The sequence below is a fragment of the Schistocerca gregaria genome, chromosome 11, assembly GCF_023897955.1.
Source record: "Schistocerca gregaria isolate iqSchGreg1 chromosome 11, iqSchGreg1.2, whole genome shotgun sequence".
NCBI lineage: Eukaryota > Metazoa > Arthropoda > Insecta > Orthoptera > Acrididae > Schistocerca > Schistocerca gregaria.
Genome location: NC_064930.1, coordinates 80,145,916 through 80,172,398, shown reverse-complemented (window position 1 = coordinate 80,172,398; position 26,483 = coordinate 80,145,916). Strand labels below are relative to the sequence as shown.

The window sequence follows — 26,483 nt, the reverse complement described above, 5'->3', positions numbered from 1 at the left end:
AAATGGGAGATACGATGCTGCGTGAAGAGTTTCATAGAGCACTGAAAGACCTGAATCGAAACATGGCCCCGGGAGTAGACAACATTCCATTAGAAGTACTGACGGCCTTGGGAGAGCCAGTCCTGACTAAACCCTACCATCTGGTGAGCAAGATGTACGAGACAGGCGAAATACCCTCAGACTTCAAGAAGAATATAATAATTCCAATCCCAAAGAAAGACCTCAGGGAAGATCAGTTTGGATTCCGTACAAATGTTGGAACACGCGTGGCAATACTGACCTTACGACTTATCCTAGAAGAAAGATTCAGGAAAGGCAAACCTACGTTTCTAGCATTTGTAGACTTAGAGAAAGCTTTTGACAATGTTGAATGGAATACTCTCTTTCAAATTATAAAGGTGGCAGGGGTAAAATACAGGGAGCGAAGGGCCATTTAGAATTTGTACAGAAACCAGATGGCAGTTATAAGAGTCGAGGGGCATGAAATGGAAGCAGTGGTTGGGAAGGGAGTAAGACAGGGTTGTAGCCGCTCCCCGATGTTATTCAATCTGTATATTGAGCAAGCAGTAAAGGAAACAAAAGAAAAATTCGGAATAGGTATTAAAATCCAGGGAGAAGAAATAAAAACTTTGAGGTTCACCGATGACATTGTAATTCTGTCAGAGACAACAAAGGACTTGGAAGAGCAGTTGAACGGAATGGACAGTGTCTTGAAAGGAGGATATAAGATGAACATCAACAGAAGCAAAACGAGGATAATGGACTGTAGTCGAATTAAGTTGGGTGATGCTGAGGGAATTAGATTAGGAAATGAGACACTTAAAGTAGTAAAGGAGTTTTGCTATTTGGGGAGTAAAATAACTGATGATGATGGTCGAAGTAGAGAGGATATAAAATGTAGACTGGCAATGGCAAGGAAAGCGTTCCTGAAGAAGAGAAATTTGTTACCATCGAGTATAGATGTAAGTGTCAGGAAGTCGTTACTGAAAGTATTTGTATGGAAGTGAATCATGGACAATAAATAGTTTGGACAAGAAGAGAATAGAAGCTTTCGAAATGTGGTGTTACAGAAGAATGTTAAAGATTAGGTGGGTAGATCACGTAACTAATGAGGAGGTATTGAATAGGATTGGGGAGAAGAGAAGTTTGTGGCACAACTTGACTAGAAGAAGGGATTGATTGGTAGGACATGTCCTGAGGCATGAAGGGATCACAAATTTAGCATTGGAGGGCAGCATGGAGGGTAAAAATCGTAGAGAGAGACCAAGAGATGAATACACTAAGCAGATTCAGAAGGATGTAGGTTGCAGTAGGTACTGGGAGATGAAGGAGCTTGCACAGGATAGATTAGCATGGAGAGCTGCATCAAACCAGTCTCAGGACTGAAGACCACCACCACAACAACAACAACAACAACCTCAAACACTCGAGGAAGGGGAAGCATCACTATGTAATATTGCCCCGGTTCGGGAATTTCATAGATCTGACCTGGTGCACAGAGCAGTCTGAGTTGTAGTGTGAAGGTGGTACTCTCTACGTGACCCTTGTTTACATTTAGTGATTTTGCTTCTACTTCGTTTATTGCCCTCACGTCAAATGAAAACAAAATGGATTTCTGTGGCAAGGAGCTATCAAGAATTAAAATACATCCACATACTTACAGAAGGCTGAAATATGTTATTAGTTTGAGATTTTATTTTATTTCCACCTTTTTGACAGTAAAGCGTTAATCGCCTTGCAGAACAAAGAAGTTATTTTTGTCGGTTTGTTAAAGAAGTTTGACTTTTGTTAATCTTTTCTACTGAGGCAGTATGTTTAATTCCATACTATTTGCTAGTTTCAACTGTTTGCCACATTTCAAGTGCATGTTTTCATCTTCTAGCATGTATGGCATTATGCCATAATAAAGAACCAAACATGAGGTATTGCATTTTAGTATGGTTCACAAAACTCCCCTGCTCTTGGAGTATCCTCTAATGTCTTGTTTCTTTTGTGACATAATGTAAGATCTTTTAATGTTTTACACGTACAAACGTACGGGCTTCCTGCATCATTGTAGCTGTGCAAGCACGGTGACGCGTGTGACATGGCACTCTCTGGCAACTGCGGAAACGAGCCTATTTCTAACAGGTTGCGGAAAAATATTCTGAATGGTTGTTTGAAAAGCGTTACTTTCAAAGTAACCTTCCTTTTACACAAGGTGAACTCTGTGCTCGAATGTACGATGACTTTCTTAAATCACAGAGCGTTTGACTCTCATTCAAAATTCAACTCTGGGAGAATGACCATTTAGAATAATTTTGAGTCCAGAAGACCAGACATTTATATCATTGTTTAAAATTTTACTGGGACATGTGTGTGATGTATCTTAAAGTGTAACATTGTGTATAAAAGCTTAGGTTCTCTTGCAGCTTATTAATCTTAGAGACCAATATTATACGTGAAAGCTTTTCTTCTCTTGTAGCAACACTATGTATATTAAATTAAACCATTACCTTTACTATTTGTGTGTTCACACTACTTGACAGTTATGTTGTTATTAGCTGACTGCATCATGTGTCCTATGCTCTGAATATCCGCTGTCATCGGCTGGCGAGATCATTCGACATGAGCTACGACTGGCTTACACCCCTGTTCATGTTGCTGCACACCAGACATCTTGCTAATATGTGTTTTTTTCCCCCGAGTTTCGTTTTTTAAAGTGCCGGAAAATTCTACACCGGTGTACAAAAACTGCAACCATTGAAAGGATTGATAAGTTTTACAGTTCCGAGGAAAAGTATACTGTTACTTAACACAGAAAAAGTGTATTTTCATCCGGGAGAATGTGTATTTTTAACTGGGAAATCTGTGAATTTTTTTTTCCTCGTCCACGTATACACCCTGTTTGGGCATGCCACAGTTTGTAACTAATTTGGTTCCCCCCCCCCCCCCCCCATATAGTTCAATAATTGTCACCCTGTATTTACTGTATTGTGTATCCTTTGGAGCCTGCTTATTGGGTCCAAGCCTTCATCTCCACCTAGATTTTTACCCCATACACTTTTTCATTTATGCAGTTAGCTATTCCTTGCCCTGTCCTATCAACCTGTTTCTTCATGTAGTGAAGCTGCACTGTAAAGCTCTTTACTTCACAATTCATTTTGGTATCTCTTTTCTTCATTAGTTACCTATTCTTCCAATTTATCTAATGAAGAGGTGCATCTATATCTATATACGTGTGCTGCAGCCACTCACGGTGCACGGTGGAGGGTCTAATAGCACTACTAGTCATTTCCTTTGCCGGCCGGTGTGGCCGAGCACTTCTAGGCGCTTTAGTCTGAAACCGCACAACCGCTATGGTCGCAGGTTCAAATCCTGCCTCCAGCATGGATGTGTGTGATATCCATAGGTTAGTTAGGTTTAAGTAGTTCTAAGTTCTAGGGGACTGATGACCTCAGACGATGAGTCCCATAGTGCTCAGAACCATTTGAACAATTTTTTTAATTTCCTTTCCTGTTCCGTTCACAAACCGAGCGAAGGGAAAATGACTGTCTATATGGCTCTGTACAAGCCCAAAGTTCTCTCGTCTTTGTGGTCCTTACGCAAAATGTACCGACACAGCAGTAGAAACATTTTGCAGTTGTATTCATATGTTGGTTCTCTAAATTTACTCAATAGTGTTTCACCAAAAGAATGTCGTCTTTCCATCAGGGATTCCCATTTTGAGTTCACAGAGCATCTCTGTAACACTTCCACAGCGATTGAACCTACGGGTAACAGATGTAGTAGACCACCTCCAAATTGTTTCAATATCTTCCTTTAATCCGACCTAGTGGAGATCCCAAACACCTGAGGGGGTGCTTGAGAATGGGTCACACTAACGTTCTGTATACGCAGTCTCCCTTATGTCGACATCACGAACCCAAAATTCTCCCGACAAACCGAGTCGAAGGTACCAAATGGAACTGAGGGGAGCAGAGCTGTACAATACATCTTGACTATATGATCAAGTAGGGTGCCTCTAGAGGTCAGTTTACTACAGTCTGATTAAAACTACTTTTAGTTGATACTTAACATGTCAGAGGTGTCTTCCTCCAATCAGAGTGCTCGACATCACGTCTGAACTGTTCGCCGTTGACAAACTGCCACAACAAACGGTCAGTTTACTTCTAAATTCTTGTCTGGCATTTTTTCTTGCTGTGTTTGGATCCTGAATCATGGGGTCTGACCATTTTATTTCGCATTTATCATAGAAATTCTTCCAATCCACATGTGGCATACAGCAAACCAGTGCTTAACAGTATTGGTTAAAAACAGTCTTGGTTGCAATTTTACTTCTTTTTTTTTTTTTTTTTTCAACGACGTGTTTTGCCTTATTTGCCTAAATCTACATGGAAAACAGAGAACAAATACATCTATTTAAAAATCGCAATCACGTAGTGCAGACTTAGATAACCTATAAGCATGTATAAACAGATCACCTATTGAAAGAGCAAATACCTTATTTGGTATTTCTTAGAAGTATCCTTTAGTCGGTGTAGCCAATGGGCATCGTCAAATATATCAGGCCAACATCGCTTTCGTTAAACTCCATTTTTACTTTTACAGAAGTGATTTTCTTGGTATAGCCTGCATATATTTTACAGGGTCGAATCCAAAATTTTCATGACTGGTGCTGCCATCTGGAAAGTAGGAGTAGTAGATCTTTCCACCGCCAGGTGGCGAGAGCCTCATATCTGACGAGTCAGTGTGCGGAGTGGCATTCAGCTGGGACGATGTGTCGCGTGTCCACAGTGATTTCCGCAATACTCTGTGTTTGGTGTGTGGCGATTATGCAATGGATCTGCGAACAGATTCAAGTGTTTGGGGGATAGAGCACGAGCGGTACGTGTGTGTTTGAATGGCAAGCTCGGTTCAGGGTCGGCCGTGCAGATGTTGAAAATGACGCTCACACTGGAAGGCCCGTTAGCCACACAACGCCAGACGTTGTTGCCAAACTTCAACAATTGGTTCGTGCGGATCGACGTCGAACCGTTTGAGACCTTGCAGATGAAGTGGGTATCGGTTATGGGAATTGTTAATGAATGTTGACTGACGAATTGGGCACGTATCGTGTCGCTGCAAAATTTGTACCGGGGATCTCGACTGCCGATCAGAAGGCACGGCGTGTTGAAGTATGCACGGACCTTCGGCAGACCACATCTGATGATCCGACCTTCTTGTCATGGGTTGTCACCAGCGATGAGAGCTGGATTTACGGTTATGTCCCAGAGACGAAGTAACAGTTGACCTAATGGAAAAGCCCGGGCTCTCCAAGACCCAAAAAAGCTAGACAGGTGAAGAGCATGATCATCGTTTTCTTTGATACCAAGGGATTGTGCACAAAGAATTTGTGCTACCTAACCAAACAGTGAATTCCGTGTACTACTGTGACGTTTTGCGACGGCTCCGTGGAAATGTGTGGCGGCGTGAGTCCTGCTTGGGTAGCTCAGTGGTAGAGCACTTGCCCGTGAAAGGCAAAGGTCCCGAGTTCGAGTCTCGGCCCGCCACACAGTTTTAATCTGCCAGGAAATTTCATATCAGTGCACACTCCACTGCAGAGTGAAAATCTCATCTGGAAACGTCCCCCAGGCTGTGGCTAAGCCATGTCTCCGCAATATCCTTTCTTTCAGGAGTGTCAGTTCTGCAAGGTTCACAGGAGAGCTTCTGTAAAGTTTGGAAGGTAGGAGACGAGGTACTGGCAGAAGTAAAGCTGTGAAGACAGGGTGTGAGTGGTGCTAGGGTAGCTCAGTCGGAAGAGCACTTGCCCACGAGAGACAAAGGTCCCGAGTTCGAGTCTCAGTCCAGCACACAGTTTTAATCTGCCAGGAAGTTTCATATCAGTGGACACTCCGCTGCAGAGTGAAAATCTCATTCTACTTACCTTTAGCTTCGCCCAGGATGCAAGTTTTAACGGAAATGTTCCGTAAACTCGAGTGCACATTCCTGGAGGGAAGAATACATTCTTGTAACAAGATACTGTTGAGATAGTTTAGAGAACAGGCATTTGTGACAGACTGCAGAAAAATCATACAGCCACCAAAATCCATCTCTCTTAATGACAACAGAGACAGAATAAAGGAAGTCGGGGCTCATTTGCAGGTGAACATGAAAGGTAGAATCTTCTTCTTTTACACAGCTATCTTTCTAACTACTGCCACTTCACTTCCTACACTAACTCAGTTTACGTCGTCGTCATCATAACGTTTGGTTTGTGGGGTGCTCAACTGCACGGTCATCAGCACCCGTACAAAGTCCCAGTTTTTTCGCAGTCTAATTTTTTTCACAGTCCAATCTAGCCTCTGTCACAAATGATGAGGATCATGATGAAACGATGAGGACAACACACACACACTCAGTCCCCGGGGAACAGGAAAGGGAACAACCGGCAATGATACAGAGGATTCTCCACCGTGCACCGTATGCTGGCTTGCGGAGTATGTATACAGGTGCAGTTACATTTCCAGGCAGTCAGAATAAGTTTGTAAGCATTTGTTCCCCTGGTAAGTCAGTCTTTCAAACTGGCATTAATGAAATCAGCTTATGTGTCTAGGAGTATCTTAACAACAGGCTCCCAGATGTCACAATCAGTTCTAAAACAACAACTGGCCAGGTGCTTCTTTAACAATCTGTAGAGGATTAAGTATTGGGAGTCAGTGGTGTTGAGAAACAGCTCAAATCGTCAAAATTAGACAAATCTCCACGCCCAGATAGAAACGCTGTCATATTCTGTACTGAATTAGTGACTGAGTTAGCCCCTCTTCTTACTATAAGTGTAGACCCATCAAACAAAAAACGGTACCCAGTTCTTGGAGAAAGGAACAGATCACAGCTGTCTACAAGAGGGGTAGTAGACGTGATGTGCAAAAATACTGTTCCATATCCTTGACATGTCGAAACAAGGCACCCGGTGTACACAACATTCCATTAGAACTACTGACAGTCTTGGGAGAGCAAGTCCTGACAAAACTCTACCATCTGCTGAGCAAGATGTATGAGACAGGCGAAATTCTCTCAGACTTCAAGAAGAATATAATTATTCCAATCCCAAAGAAAGCAGGCGTTGACAGATGTGAAAATCACCGAACTATCAGTTTAATAAGTCACAGCTGCAAAGTACTAACGCAAATTCTTCACAGACGAATGGAAGAACTGGTAGAAGCCGACCGCAGGGAAGATCAGTTTGGATTCCGTAGAAATGTTGGAACACGTGAGGCAATACTGACCTTACGACTTATCTTAGAAGAAAGATTAAGGAAAGGCAAACCTACGTTTCTAGCACTTGTAGACATAGAGAAAGCATTTGACAATGTTGATTGGAATACTCTCTTTCAAATTCTGAAGATGGCAGGCGTAAAATACAGGGAGAGAAAGGCTATTTACAATTTGTACAGAAACCAGATGGCAGTTATAAGAGTTGAGGGGCATGAAAGGGAAGCAGTGGTTGGGAACGGAGTGAAACAGGGTTGTAACCTCTCCCCGATGTTATTCAATCTGTATATTGAGCAAGCAATAAAGGAAATTTGGAGTAGGATTTAAAATCCATGGAGAAGAAATAAAAACTTTGAGATTTGCCGATGACATTGTAATTCTGCCAGAGACTGCAAAGAACTTGGAAGAGCAGTTGAACCTAACGGACAGTGTCTTGAAGGAAGGATATAAGATGAACATCAACAAAAGCAAAATGAGGACAATGGAATGTAGTCAAAATAAGTCGGGTGATGCTGCAGGAATTAGACTAGGAAATGAGACACTTGAAGTAGTAAAGGAGTTTTGCTATAAGAAGAGTATGGATTTAAGTGTCAGGAAGTCGTTCCTGAAAGTATTTGTATGGAGTGTAGCTATGTACGGAAGCGAAACGTGGACGATAAATAGTTTAGACAAGAAGAGAATAGAAGCTTTCGAAATGTGGTGCTACAGAAGAATACTGAAGATAAGGTGGGTAGATCACATAACTAATGAGGAGGTATTGAATAGAATTGCGAAGAAGAGGAGTTTGTGGCACAACTTGACTAGAAGAAGGGATCGGTTGGTAGGACATGTCCTGAGGCATGAAGGGATCACAAATTTAGCATTGGAGGGCAGCATGGAGGGTAAAAATCGTAGAGAGAGACCAAGAGATGAATACACTAAGCAGATTCAGAAGGATGTAGGTTGCAGTAGGTACTGGGAGATGAAGGAGCTTGCACAGGATAGAGTAGTATGGAGAGCTGCATCAAACCAGTCTCAGGACTGAAGACCACAACAACAACAACATCCTTGACATCGATTTGTTGTAGAACCGTAGAACATATACGGATTGTATCCATGGTGTAGGGGTAGTGTCTTTGATTCATAATCAAAACGTCTTCAGTCCCGGGTTCGATCCCTGCCACTGCCTAAATTTTGATAAATAATCAGCATTGGCGGCCGAAGACTTCTGGCATAAGAAGTCAGCCTCATTCTGCCAACGGCCTTGTCAAAGAGGGCGGAGGAGCGGATCGAGGTTCAGGGCACTCTCTTGTCCTAGGGGTGGGAAATTGCCCCTAATGGCGGAAGAATCAGCAATGATCAACGACATGAGGATGCAGAAGGCAGTGGAATCCACTGCATTAAAGACACGTAACGTGTATCCACAGGACATGTGGCCTGTAGTTGAAGAAGTGTCATGATGATCTCTCCATTGGCAAAAGATTCCGGAATAGTCCCCCATTCGGATCTCCGGGAGGGGACTGCCAAGGGGGAGGTTACCATGAGAAAAAGATTGAATAAGCAACGAAAGGATAATGCTCTACGAGTCGGGGCGTGGAATGTCAGAAGCTTGAACGTGGTAGGGAAACTAGAAAATCTGAAAAGGGAAATGCAAAGGCTCAATCTAGATATTGTAGGGGTCAGTGACGTGAAGTGGAAGGAAGACAAGGATTTCTGGTCAAATGAGTATCGGGTAATATCAACAGCAGCAGAAAATGGTATAACAGGTGTAGGATTCGTTATGAATAGGAAGGTAGCGCAGAAGGTGTGTTACTGTGAACAGTTCAGAGACCGGGTTGTTCTAATCAGCATCGACAGCACATTAACACCGACAACGATAGTTCAGGTATACATGCCGACGTCGCAAGCTGAAGATGAACAGATAGAGAAAGTGTATGAGGATATTGAAAGGGTAATGCAGTATGTAAAGGGGGACGAAAATCTAATAGTCATGGGCGATTGGAATGCAGTTGTAGGCGAAGGAGTAGAAGAAAAGGTTACAGGAGACTATGGGCTTGGGACAAGGAATGAAAGAGGAGAAAGACTAATTGAGTTGTGTAACAAGTTTCAGCTAGTAATAGCGAATACCCTAATCAGGAATCACAAGAGGAGGAGGTATACTTGGAAACGGCCGGGAGATACGGGAAGATTTCAATTAGATTATATCATGGTCAGACAGAGATTCCGAAATCAGATACTGGATTGTAAGGCGTACCCCGGAGCAGATATAGACTCAGATCACAATATGGTAGTGATGAAGAGTAGGCTGAAGTTCAAGACATTAGTCAGAAAGAATGAATACGCTAAGAAGTGGGATACGGAAGTTCTAAGGAATGACGAGATACGTTTGAAGTTCTCTAACGCTATAGATACAGCAATAAGGAACAGCGCAGTAGGCAGCACAGTTGAAGAGGAATGGACGTCTCTAAAAAGGGCCATCACAGAAGTTGGGAAGGAAAACATAGGTACAAAGAAGGTAGCTCCGAAGAAACCATGGGTAACAGAAGAAATACTTCAGTTGATTGATGAAAGGAGGAAGTACAAACATGTTCCGGGAAAATCAGGAATACAGAAAAACAAGTCGCTGAGGAATGAAATAAATAGGAAGTGCAGGGAGGCTAAGACGAAATGGCTGCAAGAAAAATGTGAAGACATCGAAAAAGATATGATTGTCGGAAGGACAGACTCAGCATACAGGAAAGTCAAAACAACCTTTGGTGACATTAAAAGCAATGGTGGTAACATTAAGAGTGCAATGGGAATTCCACTGTTAAATGCAGAGGAGAGAGCAGATAGGTGGAAAGAATACATTGAAAGCCTCTATGAGGGTGAAGATTTGTCTGATGTGATAGAAGAAGAAACAGGAGTCGATTTAGAAGAGATTGGGGATCCAGTATTAGAATCGGAATTTAAAAGAGCTTTGGAGGACTTATGGTCAAATAAGGCAGAAGGGATAGATAACATTCCATCAGAAATTCTAAAATCATTAGGGGAAGTGGCAACAAAACGACTATTCACGTTGGTGTGTAGAATATGAGTCTGGCGACATACCATCTGACTTTCGGAAAAGCATCATCCACATAATTCCGAAGACGGCAAGAGCTGACAAGTGCGAGAATTATCGCACAATCAGCTTAACAGCTCATGCATCGAAGCTGCTTACAAGAATAATATACAGAAGAATGGAAAAAAATTGAGAATGCGCTAGGTGACAATGAGTTTGGCTTTAGGAAAAGTAAAGGCACGAGAGAGGCAATTCTGACGTTACGGCTAATAATGGAAGCAAGGCTAAAGAAAAATCACGACACGTTCATAGGATTTGTCGACCTGGAAAAAGCGTTCGACAATATAAAATGGTGCAAGCTGTTCAAGATTCTGAAAAAAGTAGGGTAAGCTATAGGGAGAGACGGGTCATATACAAAATGTACAACAACCAAGAGGGAATAATAAGAGTGGACGATCAGGAACGAAGTGCTCGTATTAAGAAGGGAGTAAGACAAGGCTGTAGCCTTTCGCCCCTACTCTTCAATCTGTACATCGAGGAAGCAATGATGGAAATAAAAGAAAGGGTCAGGAGTGGAATTAAAATACAAGGTGAAAGGATATCAATGATACGATTCGCCGATGACATTGCTATCCTGAGTGAAAGTGAAGAAGAATTAAATGATCTGCTGAACGGAATGAACAGTCTAATGAGTACACAGTATGGTTTGAGAGTAAATCGGGGAAAGACGAAGGTAATGAGAAATAGTAGAAATGAGAACAACCAGAAACTTAACATCAGGATTGATGGTCACGAAGTCAATGAAGTTAAGGAATTCTGCTACCTAGGCAGTAAAATAACCAATGACGGACGGAGCAAGGAGGACATCAAAAGCAGACTCGCTATGGCAAAAAAAAAAAGCATTTCTGGCCAAGAGAAGTCTACTAATATCAAATACTGGCCTTAATTTGAGGAAGAAATTTCTGAGGATGTACGTCTGGAGTACAGCATTGTATGGTAGTGAAACATGGACTGTGGGAAAACCAGAACAGAAGAGAATCGAAGCATTTGAGATGTGGTGCTATAGACGAATGTGGAAAATTAGATGGACTGATAAGGTAAGGAATGAGGAGGTTCTACGCAGAATCGGAGAGGAAAGGAATATGTGGAAAACACTGATAAGGAGAAGGGACAGGATGATAGGACATCTGCTAAGACATGAGGGAATGACTTCCATGGTACTAGAGAGAGCTGTAGAGGGCAAAAACTGTAGAGTAAGACAGAGATTGGAATACGTCAAGCAAATCATTGAGGACGTAGGTTGCAAGAGCTACTCTGAGATGAAGAGGTTAGCACAGGAATGGAATTCGTGGCGGGCCGCATCAAACCAGTCAGTAGACTGATGACAAAAAAGAAAAGAACATATACTGAGCTCAGACATACTGGGGTATCTTGAACAGTCCTTATTGCCAACCAGCCTGGATTTTGGAAACATTGTTCAAATGAAACCCAACTCACACTTTTCTCACGTGACATACTGAAAGCTGTGGATCGAGGCAACCAGGTAGATGCAGTATTTCCTGATTTCCAAAAAGCTTTTGACTCGCTATATCATCTACACTCATTGTCAAAAGTTTGGCCATATGGGGTATGGAGTGAAATTTGTGACTGCATGGAGGACTTTGTGGTAGGGAGGACACATATTATTTTGGAGGGAGAAGCATTGTCAGATGTAGAAGTGACTTCAGGTGTGCCCCAGGGAAATGTGTTGGGACCCTTGCAGTCAATATTAATAGTAAAATCAGGCTTTTAGCAGATGATGCAGTTATCTATAATGAACTACAGTCAGATCTCGATGAGATTTCAGTGTGGTGCAGAGATTGGCAACTTGCCCTAAGTGTTCATAAATAGTGCACTTCACAAAATGAAGAAAAAATGGAGTATCCTATGACTGTAATATCAATTAGTAACTGTTGTAATTCGCCAACTCACACAAATACCTAGATGTAACACTTTGTATGGTAGAATACTGGGGAAGTGCAATCAGTCTACAAAGGATATTGCTTACAAATCACTCATGTGGCTGGTGCTAGAATGCTGAAGTGTCTGGGACCCTTACTAGATAGGACTAATAGGGGATACTGATTTATACGGAGAAGGGCAGCATGGTCATCAGGTTTGATTGATCCACGGGAGAGTGGCACAGAGCGACTGAAGGAACTGAACTGGAGGCTCTTGGAGATAGATGTAAACTATCCCGAGAAAGGCTGTTAACATAGTTTCGAGAACCGGCTTTAAATGATGACTACAGGAATATATGACAACCTGCTATGTATCTCTCACATAGGGATCGTGAGGATAAGATTGGAATAATTGCTGCATGCACGGAGGCATTCAAACAACCACTCTTCATGCACTCCATACATGAATGGAACAAGAAGAAACCCAAATAACTGGTGCAATGTGACGTACCCTCTGCCACCTACCTCATAGTGGTTTGCAGGGTGTAGATGTAGAGGTGATGATCTGAAACCGAGAGAACACATCTGGGATGCTGTCAGTCTCCAGCTCTGCTCTGTAATTTACAAGAGTGTGCGCATTAATTTAGTGCCACATTTTTCGAGTCTGTGTTGTGTAGAATGGCAGCTGTACATGCATTCCAGAGGTGGTCATAATATCTTACCTCATCAGTGTATATTATATATGTTATTAAATTCATTTCCATCTATTTCTCAGTGACTAATTTCAACATTAATACCTCTGCTCTGTGATCTGTTTTCCACAAATAGCACGAGAATGATGAGTGCAGTGGCAAAGCATTTTATTTTTTACCCAGGATGTCGAAGATGACGAGCAAAATCGGGCAGATGAAGGTGCAGACGGAATTCAACATCGAGCTGCAGATGAAAATACCACGACTACAGAGGTGCCTGAAAATAGGCAGTTCGGTGGCCCTGATGGACTTGCTCCGGGAACAGTTGCATACGAACATATTCCCAGACAGGTAACACATAACCGACAGTTGTAAATTTCTGCACTATGTAAATAATCTAGACTTTGGTAACTTTATAGAAATGATAATTAGGCTCTAGACAGATGTAGTAGTAATTTCAGGCAAGCCCAATAGAACTGTGTTAGGACCCTCGCTGCTCGTCTTGTATACGAGTATTAACCCTTTCCACTGCAATGTCGAGTGCAACTCGACATCGCGAAATTTGTTTTCCGCTCCGATGTTGAGCCTCATTCGACATGACTTTTCGAAGCTCTCAGACATATTTTGAGTCTACAAGGCATTATTGCTGCAGTGTGCTGCCATCTAGGAGAACTAGTGTTAACGCAGTGTCGAACAGTAGCAGCTGTGTTAAGTCAAAGATTGTAATTATTATGCTCAAGTCCACGCGCTCGAAATGGCTAGTTCTTCACGTACAGTCCTTTCTGAGGAAGAGACTTTAGATATTTTAGAACAATCTCTAAGTGAAAACGAGAGTGAAAATGATTTTGATTATGATAGTGAATCTTTTCCAAACAATTCGAGTGACAATGAGGAAGAAAACAGTGACAATGTGCATGTTTCTAGTGATTCAGCAGAGGATTCGTGGAGAATGTGGAACGACACTAACAGGAGAGTGTGGAGCGACACTGACACTGACTTCACAGATTTTCCTTTTGACGAATCAAAGTGTGGTTTTATAACAGAAAGTAGTTCTGTTCCATCATCGCCCGTCGGGTTCTTTCAATTAATTTTTACAGATAACCTATTTCAACAAATAGCAGATGAAACGAATAGGTATGCTACATCAAAAATACGTAAAGTGACACTTCCACAACATTCTGCATGTTGCTACTGGAGGAATGTTAGCATGCAAGAAATGAAACGCTTCCATGGTGTGCTACTGAATATGGCATTACAAAAGTGTAAGAACTTGCAGGACTCTTTTTTTTTTCCCCCCCCAAGAGAATGGTTACAATCATCCAACTTCTTTCCAGACTGCTTTGGTCACCGACGATTTATGCAAATTTTCTGGGCACTTCACGTTTCTAATCCGACGAGTGTTACACTTGTCAACAGTCAGATTCAGTCACGTCTGAGTAAAGTGACAAATGTACACTTGTCTGGCACGTTACTCGAAATTTATCGACCGTATCAGTATCTAGCTTCTGACAAATCTACTGTATCGTTCAAGGGTCGTGTATTATTCAAAATGTAGAATCCTCAAAAACCAACAAAATGGGGACTCAGAGTTTATGTAATTTCGGATTCATCAAATGGTTATATCTGCAGTTTGATACCCTATTTTGGCACTGTAACAACTGAGTCATTGATTTGTCCACACTTGAATTTTTCTGTGAGAATAGTTCTTCAGCTGCTGGCTAATATCAGAAATGCTACAGGGCAATCAGGGTATCATTTGTGCACTGACCGTTTTTATACAAGTGTTGCATTAGCTGATGAGCTGTCGAAACAGAACACGCATCTCACAGGAACGATTCAGGCCGATCGCAAAAACCTTCCAGCTGCAATCGAGAAAGGCGCTCTGCGTTTAAGGAGGTACAAAATAAAATGCCTCCACAACAACAAAATGATGGTTCTGGCACGGCAAGATAAACATTCTTCATGCTTTCTACAAAAGCCAATAACTCAGTGTTACTTATAGAAAGAGAAACAAAGGAAAGGGAAGAAATAAAGAAACCTAATGTGATTATTGATTATACTTCAAAGACGGGTGGAGTTGATGGATCTGACCATTTTATTTCCAGTTACGGTTTTCTAATGAAAAGTCTCAAGTGGTGGCGAAAACTATACTTCTGGCTGTTGGAGGTAGGACTTGTAAACAGCTATTTACTATACAAGAACCACTGTGAGAAAAACAACTTGACAATACCATCTAACAAAGCATTCCGTAAAAGTGTTAGGAGGATTAGTTGCCGAAGAAAGAACTCGAGGACAGAAACGAGGACGTCGTTCAACTTCTGATGACGAGGAACACTCGAATGGAAAGTTGCACATTATCAACAAGCTTCCGGGGAACAAGCATAAGGATTGTGCAGTGTGCTCAGACAGAAGAAAGAAAGGTGTCAGGCGTGAAACTGTGTATTACTGCGAAACATGCTCACGAAAGCCAACTCTCCAGCCTGAAGAGTGTTTCAAAAAATACCACACAATGGAATGTTTTGTACTGTAAAAGCTTAAGTAAATATATGAATGAAAGCACACATTTTGTTTTAATGTATACCCCAATTGTTGGCCAGCAGCCACATTGTTTCAACAAAGAGATACGCGCAAATCTCTGCGGTGCACTGCCGCCCAGGCAGCGGTGATTTAAATAAGAGCGCGCGGAGCCGCCCTGTGTCTACTTTACGGAGTGCAAAGGGTTAATAATCTGACAGACAAATGACACATTTATCTACAGTGAATTGCTGAAAACAGCTGCAAAGGTCTCGATAAGATTTCAAATGGGCACAAAGATTGGCAGATTGCATTCAGTCAGTTCGTGCAAACCTACATTGAATTACTTACTGAAAAAATCTGCACAGGTCTCGATAAGATTTCAAATGGGCACAAAGATTGGCAGCTTGCTTTCAGTATTCATAATTTTAATTTATGTGCTTCACTTAATGCAAAATCATGCTACAGGTTGTTTGTAAATGAATATCGAAGTTTTAATGCTTTATAATATTTATTATATTAAACTTACAGTTATAATTATATGTCAGATGAAAGGGCAACTCAAATAGTTTTACCAAGAACCTTATAAATGTTCAATGTGAGCACCATTTGTCACACAGCACACATCAAGGCTATAGCCGAGTTCTTCCCAAACGTTGACAAGTAGCAACAACTGCTTCAATGCGGTTTCTTAATTCAGGGAGGTCTGCTGGTAGCGGAGGCATGTACACATGATCCTCGATGAAGCCCCAAAGTAAAAAATCGCATGGCGCTAGGTCTGGTGAACGTGGAGGCCGTGCAAAGCAAGCACTGTCATTGGACCCCTTGCGGCCTATCTCGAGGACAGTGAAGTTCGACAAATCGCGTACTTCACTATGCCAGTGGTGTGGTGCACCATCTCTCTGGAAAATGAAGTTCTCTGGCTCATCTTCTTCCAACTGAGGGAAGAGGCATAGCTCTAGTGTATCAAGGTGAGAAGTGCCAGTTACAGTAGGTTCACCCAAAAAGAAAGGCCCATAAACTTTCCACCGAGATATGGCACGAGAAACAGTCACCTAAGGGGAATCTTGTTGTATTTGTACCACCTCGTGAGGATTTTCTGAGCCCCAGATGCGCACATTGTGAGTGTTAACTTGTCCACTAAGGTGAAAGATCTATTCATCACTGAAGACGTGATCTAGAAAATCTTCATCGTCACGAAACAACATTCCGTTTGCGAGGTTGGCACATAAACCACGGTCTGCCGGCTTTAGAGCCTGTAATAACTGTAAACGGTAAGGTCGTAGTTGTATGCCAGTGAGTGAATGACTCTCTCACTCGCTCAGCAGTCTCTTTACTAACTCTCGGTCGTCCTGTGTTCTTCCCATTACAAAGGCAACTGTATCTTCAAATTGATCCTGCGAATGTTGTTATCATTTGGAGGGTCACAACCGAACTTCAACCAGAACGCACGTTGCACAGTAACTACAGATTCAGTCTTTGCAAAATGTAAAACACAAAATGCTTTCTGTTCACTAGTCGCCATCTGCGCTACTACCGCTGTCTAGTGGATTGCAGTGGAACCACTGCGTGCTGTGCATGCGCACTGGTGCCAAACACAACTGTTTGAGATGCTATTTCATTTTGTAACGAAGCAGGGTTGCCCACTGCTATCCTGTTTTGGTTTTACACTCCTTCAGTAACTTAGCTAAGCAATGAAATTTTTTTTTTTTTTTTTTTTTTTTCATTTTCACTACTCAGATTCTGACTACAGATTCTGTGGCCTTCAGCCTCATAGTACAGAATTCAGAAATAGTTTAAATAAAATTCCGTTAGTAAAATCTATTATTTCACTACATTCTAATGTCTCTTCTGAAAGTAATGAGCTAAACAGTTTTATTGGAAATACATACTATTAACAGTTATGGACAATGTCGTATATTGTGCAATACATATTAAGTAAAATTCGAGTGAGCTAATAGATCAAATTCAGATATAAGACTGCATCCAAAAGGAAGCCTAAATTTTACTAATTCCAGCAATAGTTAACTTCAAAACCAGTTATAAAGGATCATTTTAACTCTGGGATATTATAAACTATAATATATTAACAGAAATAGTCAAATATTCAAGCACTCGTCTATATAAGGTCCGAGCTGGTGCAGTTCTAAGTTAGTTCTCGGTCAGATTCTCTCGAAGCAAAAGTGCGCCAAGTTGGTAATTGTAATTGTGAACTTTGTTAAAGACTGGAAGTTTTTGACCTACCTAATGTGATGATTAAGTGTGGTTGACAAACGTTCAACAGTGCGTACAATCTTGACTTTTTATTTTGGAAAACTTAATGTAGAATCCTGGCTTCTTAATTTCATTGTGATTTAGGTGAAACGGACGCAGCTACCTGGAAGACAATGTTGAATAAGAAAAGCAAGGTAGGTCGAGAACACTGCGCACTATCTGCTAGGTGAGGAAATGTTTCAATACCGGTACATGCGGTTGTGGCGTGAACTAGTAAGAGGCACTAATACAAGGACATGTCCCGGCACGTTTCAATTTGACATATCAAGTTTAACATAACAAATGTTAAAACCCCGATATTCATTTATAAACACCCGGTATTCTATGATTCCAATCTCAGTGAATAGAACAATTGCAGTTAGTCAGTTCGTACAAACTGATAAGTGTCACAACATATGTGGATATAAAATAATGTGACCACTTGTAGACAAGGCAGGTGTCAGACTTTGAATCATTGGTAGGTGCCTGGAAAAAGGCCGTTTGTCAACAAAGGAGACTGCTTACAAAACACCTGTACTAGAATACTGTGGGGTCCACACCAAATAGCGCTAACACTGAGTATTGAGAGTACCCGCAGAATAACAGCGTGAATAGTCATAGGTTTTGGCTTCCCACAGGAGAAATAATGAAATACCTGAAAAGGTAGATGTTCACAGATGAATTTCAACTCTCCTCACAAAGCCTACTTTCGAAGTTTCAAGACCAGTATTGAATGAGCACTCTAGGAACACACTACAACGTATTTAAATCTTGCTCTCACAGGGACTGCAAAGTGAAATGTCATATGTTACATTGTTAATGAATGATAATGCATGTGAATTATACATTGATCATATACTACTATGTTTCAACTACCATTTCTTAGATATTTAATTATTTTTGACTGGAATATTGTTAATTCAGAAGTTGTTGGCAGATCTGTCTCTTTTGAGACAGAATAGGGCAAGAAAGGAAAAATACTTGATGTTATAATCGCCACCAGATGTCGTCATAATATAGTTGTCAGTTGTCTATGTTATGTAGAATACCTTTGATAAAATTTAATCTGGCTTCCAGCTGAGTTCACCAACATGAAAAAAATTAAATATTTTCTACCTTATTTTGAGGTTATTTTTATGTTGTAGCACAAAAGTATTTTTCATTTACATTCAGTTGATAACTCATACGTCAAATACTGATATGGAAATACATATATCTTAGTGAACTCCTTCAGATATATTGCTTTTCACACTGTTCACCGTTTCAGTACTTTTTTCCAGCTTATAGAATCAACAGACAAAAATTTCATAAAGACTCATTTTAATTTATACTTCTTAATATATATACCTCAGGAAATGTTTATAACATGATTGTTATTTGTGATCTAGACCACCATTTTAACTTGATTTATTCACCACCAAAGAATACAGTGCCATGCAGCATATTCAGAAAATTTAAATAAAGCAATCTATATGAATACATTAGGGGAAACGTTGTTAGCAACAATCAAAAGTTGTTCATTGCTTTACTTCAGATTTTGACATGCTTCTCTAATAAACAACCAGAAGTCATAAGCTATTCATTTTTTAAACATCACCATGCAGGTTTTGCATTAAAACTGAATGTAAGGAAGAAATTTCTGTGCTACACTGTGCAAATGTGGTAATGTGGTGCCCCCCCCCCCCCCCCCCCTCGCAGTCAGTGGTAACTATGATAGCTTATAGCTTAAATTGAATGGATTAATTGGTTGGAATCATTCTTATATGGATGTTGAGAAAGACCTCTTGTAATATTACTCTCCCACACATCACTGTTAAAATTCTCTTAGTCTCTCCATTATTTTCAAAAGCTTCGAGTGATGTAAGATATGCAAAAGAAAAACTTTTTGCTTATCTTCATTATCTTGTTGTTGTTGGTTCCTAGTCTTGTATCTAGGGGTACATTCTTGCAGCAGAAATTTTGACTTAGTGGGTTCCTGATAACTGAATAACTGATGAAGATTCGTCTGTTGCTATGAATTTCTTTTCATTTTATCCCATTCTTCTAAATCACACTGATTTTACAATTTTCACTTCTATGACACCACAAATTACATTATTAGTGATGCAATCAAAAACATAACTGATTCCATCAGAGGCATGCCCACTACTCCTTACATTCTGCAGTATTCACAATATTCCAAAGAGTTCACAAACTTTCTTGACCAAAGAAGAATTTTCACTAAAATATATCATTATCTTGTAAATGAATCGAGAAATAAATTTAATAATTCACGTCCAATTGTGCAATTAACATTATTAATTTTAAGTATGCCAGAAACTTTGTAATTTCATGTATTTTTAAAAGAAGATTAATTTTAACTGTATGTACAGAGTACTAACAAATTAATTTCTTTTTATGTATTTTAACCTGAAATATAATAGATCGTATAAAAATCATATGAAGGCCATTCAGTTAAACAACTGAAATAATGTTCAGCTATACAAGAATCAATACTAAAATTGTATCAGTTATTTCTATATAAGTCCCATAGAGCTTAGAGCCATTTGAGAGTTATTTCTATAAAAAAAAGATAATGTTAGAGGTTGGTGTTTCATTACAATATCCCCTCACAAAATTTGGAAACAGGGTGTTCACAATATTTTGTGACAGACTATAAGATTTGCCTAACGGTGTACATAATGATATCCAGGATAGCAGATAGATGTATAGAAGTATCTGATACATAACATATTGCAGAAAACTTGAGAAAATTATCTACTATACAAATCACAGGATATGGTATTCAGATTTTCAGATCTGTGGAACGTACTGTCACAAAACAAATAATACAAGGTCAAAACTACAACATTACACCACTAAACTATAGAAACAAATAAGAGACAATTTAAATTGCTAGTATTATAAATTGTAATTTAAAATCCATACAATCAAACCTACAAAATCTTCAAAAGAGAAGAGAAAAATTTCAGAGCCTAAGTGTACGTACAACGAGTGAGCCGACTTGGAAAACTCAAGACAACAGGTACAGACCAGAAGAATATACTCAACCATGAGTAGGAATCAGTCAGCGACATAAGCCAGAGGTATTCAAGGATATATTGACTCACGAAAGAACAAATAATGGAAAAATATTAGGGCCTAAGTTTATGATGTAGGGATCAACCCATGAATCCAAACCACACCGGGTATAAACCAGCAAAAAATGTTTTGACACAACAAAATGAATAAAACTCATAATCATCTCAATAAGTTCAATTATAAGCAAAGAAGCGTGTAGACTCAATCACTGGTTGTATCTTCTCCTTGAGTACACATACACATAGTCACGATGACTATGGGTACCCAAAACAGAGTTAAGCATGAATCTGTCTACAACTCAAGTTCCAACCATATACAATATTGCAATATCCAGGATAAATACAGGTAGACAGAGACATAATTAGCTTTGAATGATAACAAAGTCCAGTAGCTAGAGGACCAAAATCAGTGTATGAAAACATACACGTACACATTTGTGAACTGTGGTTTATTAGTCTCATAACGTACATAATCTAAATCATTTGATTCAGGTACAGGAGACGCGTCAAAATTTTGGTAAAGTTTTACCATATCCACATTTAGTCCTAGGAATTTGACTGTGTTAACTTCTTCCATAGGATGATTGTGATGATGTATTTTAAGATCCACACATTTCAAATGTTTGGTTTTTAAATGTACCATTTTGGTTCTTGCAATGTTCAGTTTCAAGTCATTTAACTGGAGCCAGTTTTCTAGAGTACCCATTGTGCTCACAATGGAGCTCTGAATTTTTTCTGCATGATCTTCAATTAAAACGGAAGTGTCATCCGCAAAACTGATGGGGAATTTATATTTATGGGCAAGTCATTTACATAGAATAGCAACAGGATTGGCCCCAAAATGGAGCTTTGAGGCACATTAACCTCTTTGCTTCCTGTTGTGCAAGTATGATGTGAACCATTTCAGAGCTTTGTCCTTAATCCCATATTTGTTTAATTTGTAGATAAGCAAGTCATGGTTCACCGAGTCAAATGCTTTTGAAAGATCGCAGAAGATACCTGAGACTTTACTCCTCTGATCCAATGATTTGCATATCTTCTCAATAAAGTTATTTAATGCATCCAGTGTGTTTTTTCCTTGTTGGAATCCAAATTGGTTACTTACAATAATATCATTTTTTACAATAAACTTTTTGATCTGATTTGCAACTGCTTTCTCTATCACTTTTGACAGGATTGGGAGAATAGAAATAGGGTGATAGTTCCCCATATCTTCCCTCGACCCTTTCTTGAACAGAGGTCTCACTTCGGCATATTTTAACACATCAGGAAAGCACCCCTGTTCAAAAGATTGGTTGATTATTTTAGCTAGCGGGGGTGCTATTATGTCATATACTGCTTTAATCACTTTACTTGGTGTCCTATCCCACCCAGCAGAATTTTTATTTTTTAATGACAGTATAACATTTTTCACATCCTTTATTGTGACTTTTTTTAAATCTGTGAGATACTCAGCTTCTTGGTCGAGTCCAAAGGGATTTACTTTACTCTGATATCCTGCTACATCAACTTCTGACTTTGCTACATTTATGAAGAATTCATTTTAACACTCTGATGTTTGAGCTGGGTTTACAACAATATCACCATCTATTTTAATTTTAGTTATTTCATTACTACTGACTTTAATACCTAACTCTGATTTGACAACAGACCACGCTGCCTTTGTCTTACTATTATGTTGTAAAATAAACTAATTATTTGCCATTTGTTTTGCTGCCTTTACAACTTTTTTGGGTATGGCTTTATAATGTTTCATATACATAGCAAAATGTCTGTCTTTGTTATATTTCAATTCATTATGTAGTTGCCTCTTTCTGGCACTAGATCTTGTTATATTGTCTACACTAGTAAATTTCTTCTTTACTATGTGGTAATTGTCCACACAAACTATCCTTCGTGCATAAGGGCCTAGAAGATTCATTTACAAATGATAAAAAAAGTAATGATTTAGAGTTACATAATGTATTGGAAAGTCAGTTCCCCTACATGCATTTATGCTGAATAACTCTTGTCTTTAGCAATCTTGTCTAACAATTCACAAATATCAGTCACAGAGAGATCCAGTCAACAGATGCTCTATTAAGTTACCGAAGCACCCACAATCTGTTGCAAGTTGACTGGTCCATCAGGGTACAGTCATACAGCAATATGGGGAGTGGACCCACTTCCTCACTAGAGTTCTCATCAGAAGCTCCTACAGATAGGTAACTTCCTGTCTAGCATTCACGTCAAATCGTGAAACATTATTTTGTGCACTAAATATGCTGTTCAATACCTCCTTCAAATCACATGAGCTATGTTCTCCTTAGTCATTTTACAGCCAATTATATGAGGTTATGTCAGGTGAAATTAAAAAGTCTTCACATATGAAACATTAATAAACAGAGTTAAAAGCAATGAAAAGAATGGTCTAATAAGGTGATACACACGGATATACTAATATACTATTCCTAATTTTTTGCAGTACAAATTATAATTATTGTCCCATTTCTCTATCCTGTGCAAGCTTCTTCATCTGCAACTAACTACTGCAATTTACATCCTTCTTAATCTGCTTAGTGTATTCATCTTTTGGTCTCCCTCTACAATTTTTACCCTCCACACTGCCCTCCTATACTAAATTGGTGATCCCTCGATGCCTCAGAATATCTCCTACCACCTTCTTCTAGTCAAGTTGTGCCACAAATTCCTCTTCTCCCCAGTTCTGTTAAGTACCTCATTAGTTACATGATCTACCCATCTAATACTCAGCATTCTTCTGTAGCACCACATTTCAAAAGCTTCTATTCTTTTCTTGCCTAAACTATTTGTCATCCATGTTTCACTTCCATACATGGCTACACTCAATACAAATACTTTTAGAAACGACTTCCTGACTCTTAAATCTATACTCGATGTTAACAAATTTCTTTTCTTCAGAAAGGCATTCCTTGCCATTTGCCAGTCTACATTTTATCTCCTCTCTACTTCGACCATAGTCAGTTATTTTGCTCCCCAAATAGCAAAACTCCTTTACTACTTTAAGTGTCTCATTTCCTAATCTAATTCCTCATCATCGCCTGATCTAATTCCTCATCATAGCCTGATTTAATTTGGCTTCATTGCATTATCCTCATTTTGCTTTTGTTTATGTTCATCTTATATCCCCCTTTAAAGATGCTGTCCATTGTGTTCAACTGCTCTTCCAGGCCCTTTACTGTCTCTACCAGAATTACAATGTCATTGGTAAATCTGAAAGTTTTTATTTCTTCTCCATCGGTTTTAACTCCCACTCCAAATTTTTCTTTTGTTTCCTTTACTGCTTGCTCAATATACAGATTGAATAAATTCGCTGATAGCTTTCTCTAAGTCTACAAATGCTAGAAACGTAGGTTTCCCTTTCCTTAACCTATCTTCTTAGATAAGTCGTAGGGTTAGTATTGCCTCATGTGTTCAAACATTTCTACAGAATCCAAATTGATCTTCCCCGAGGTCGGCTTCTACCAGTTTTTCCATCTGCCTGTAAAGAATTTGCAGCCGTGACTTATTAAACTGATAGTTCGCTAATTTTCACATCTGTCAACACCTGTTTTTTTGGGATTGGAATTATCATATTCTTCTTAAAGTCTGAGGGTATTTTGTCATGGCTGGCTCTCCCAAGGCTATCAGTAGTTCTAATGGAACATTGTCTACTTCCAAGACCTTGTTTCAACTTAAGTCTTTTAGTGCATGATAAATAATTGAAACCCTCAGCTGCCGACAGGTGTTGTTGATATACCTCAATGGGGACAGCTGAAAACGTGTGCCCTGACCGGGACTCGATACCGGGATCTCCTGCTTACATGGCAGATGCTCTATCCATCTGAGCCACTGAGGACACAGATGAATAGCACAACTGCAGGGACTTATCCCTTGCACGCTTTCTGTGAGACCCACATTCTCAACTGTCCACAATCTACATACGTAACGTACCTAATAGGTATTTTCCCATCCACACATTACTTGCACACACTAAGGTTTCTCCCTAATTTACTCAAACTTGACTGCCATAAGCACAAATAGCTTAAAGCAGTGAAGTGACTGTTGCTGTTAATGCAATATACAGATGGTTTCTAAGATTTGCTCGTTTTTAGATACTGTACGCCATGACGCATTCCACGTCTCTGAAGGTACTCCTTCTTGACGGTATCTGCAGAACACGATGAATGAACTAATATTAATTTTGTGTTGTTACTCCCATTTCAGGTGCGTGAAGTTAAAAATGACTTTCTGACGACCCCTGGTGCTGGAATACAGCACAGAACAGATGTTGACTTTGTCAGTACTGAACTGGGGGTGAAGGATGAAAGCCGTACTGCAGGAAACCGTACCGAAAGCTACAGTGGATCGGCAAAAGGTGCAGATGTTTCGGATCGTACAGACAGTGGAATTTCTGTGGGGGCAGTTGATGTGGGAAAAGAAACCACACTTCCCACTGTTGATACACAAAAAGAGACGACACTTCGCACAGTCGACACACGAAAAGAGACCGCACTTCCCACAGTCGATACACGAAAAGAGACCGCACTTCCCACAGTCGATACACGAAAAGAGACTGTACTTCCCACAGTCGATACACAAAAAGAGACTGTACTTCCCACAGTCGATACACGAAAAGAGACTGCACTTCCCACAGTCGATACACGAAAAGAGACTGCACTTCCCACAGTCGATATACGAAAAGAGACTGCACTTCCCACAGTCAATATACGAAAAGAGACTGCACTTCCCACAGTCCATACACAAAAAGAGAGCGCACTTCCCACACTCGATACACAAAAAGCGACTGCACTTCCCACAGTCCATACACGAAAAGAGACGGCATTTCCCACAGTTGATACACCGAGAGAGACCACGCTTTTCACAGTCGATACACGAAAAAGTAGCTCAGTTTCCACAACTGATGTACAAAAAGAGATCACAGTGTCTTCAGTTGATACACAAAGAGAGACCTCAGTGCCTACAGCTGCAGGACAATCAAGCTCACAGCCCACGGTCAGTACCAGTAAACTGATTCTGTGGCCTACCGTTAAGAGGAGGATAGAGGCTGCAGACCACAGTGAAGAGAAATATTCTGCTTCATATACTGGTGCTGACGAAGAGGGAGACAGTGAGAATCAAAACCAGGAGCAGGCAGAGTTTTATGATAAAATAAAGCAATTGGGAGCAGACGATGGCACGAATGCTGCACAGAAAGTGGCTTCCATTTTTGGTGTAGCATTCACCTTGGTGCTCATGTTGATTTCCGTGCCACAAATTTAAGAATGCGTACCCAAATAAGCGTTAAAATAAATAGTTCAATTTCCTAATATACATTTTCTTGATGTCTGTATTGTGGGGCGTTCTGAGCCTGTAATGTGCTGAAAGTTTGTTTGTATAATTAATTTTTATATGAAATTTTTGGGTTTGGTTCACTGTTTTAATAAAAACTGAATATATCAATAAAGTTATTTGTCGTGTCATATGTGCTGTGATAATTTCTGGTAACTTTCATTCTAGTTCTAACATTCCTGCCTCAACATTTACGTAATGAAAAATGTAAGTATTTTTAAAAAGTTAGTAGCAAGTAACCTGTATTAAAAACATCACCATGTGCAAGGGATGGAGTCGAGACATCTCAAAGAAAAATATAATTATTATTCTTCCATTGTATGTAAATTCTCAAATTGGTGCAAGATAATCAGGTCCAGGGAGACTGCTGCTCACAACTTGACTCCATACGGTTGAAATT

The 26,483-nt window shown here is 40.0% G+C and overlaps 1 protein-coding gene across 6 annotated transcripts in view; it reads left to right on the top strand.

The window, feature by feature from the left end:
* LOC126295326 (uncharacterized) overlaps nt 1-26,216 on the top strand; it is a 1,177,740-nt gene extending 1,151,524 nt beyond the window's left edge. For all 6 annotated transcript variants that reach the window (XM_049987791.1, XM_049987790.1, XM_049987792.1 and 3 more), the window contains exons 7-8: nt 13,071-13,238; nt 24,959-26,216. In XM_049987791.1, the coding sequence (XP_049843748.1) occupies nt 13,071-13,238; nt 24,959-26,014 (1,224 nt within the window). In that variant the 3' untranslated portion in view covers nt 26,015-26,216. The remainder of the gene's footprint in view (nt 1-13,070; nt 13,239-24,958) is intronic.
* Nucleotides 26,217-26,483: the final 267 nt, after the last annotated feature.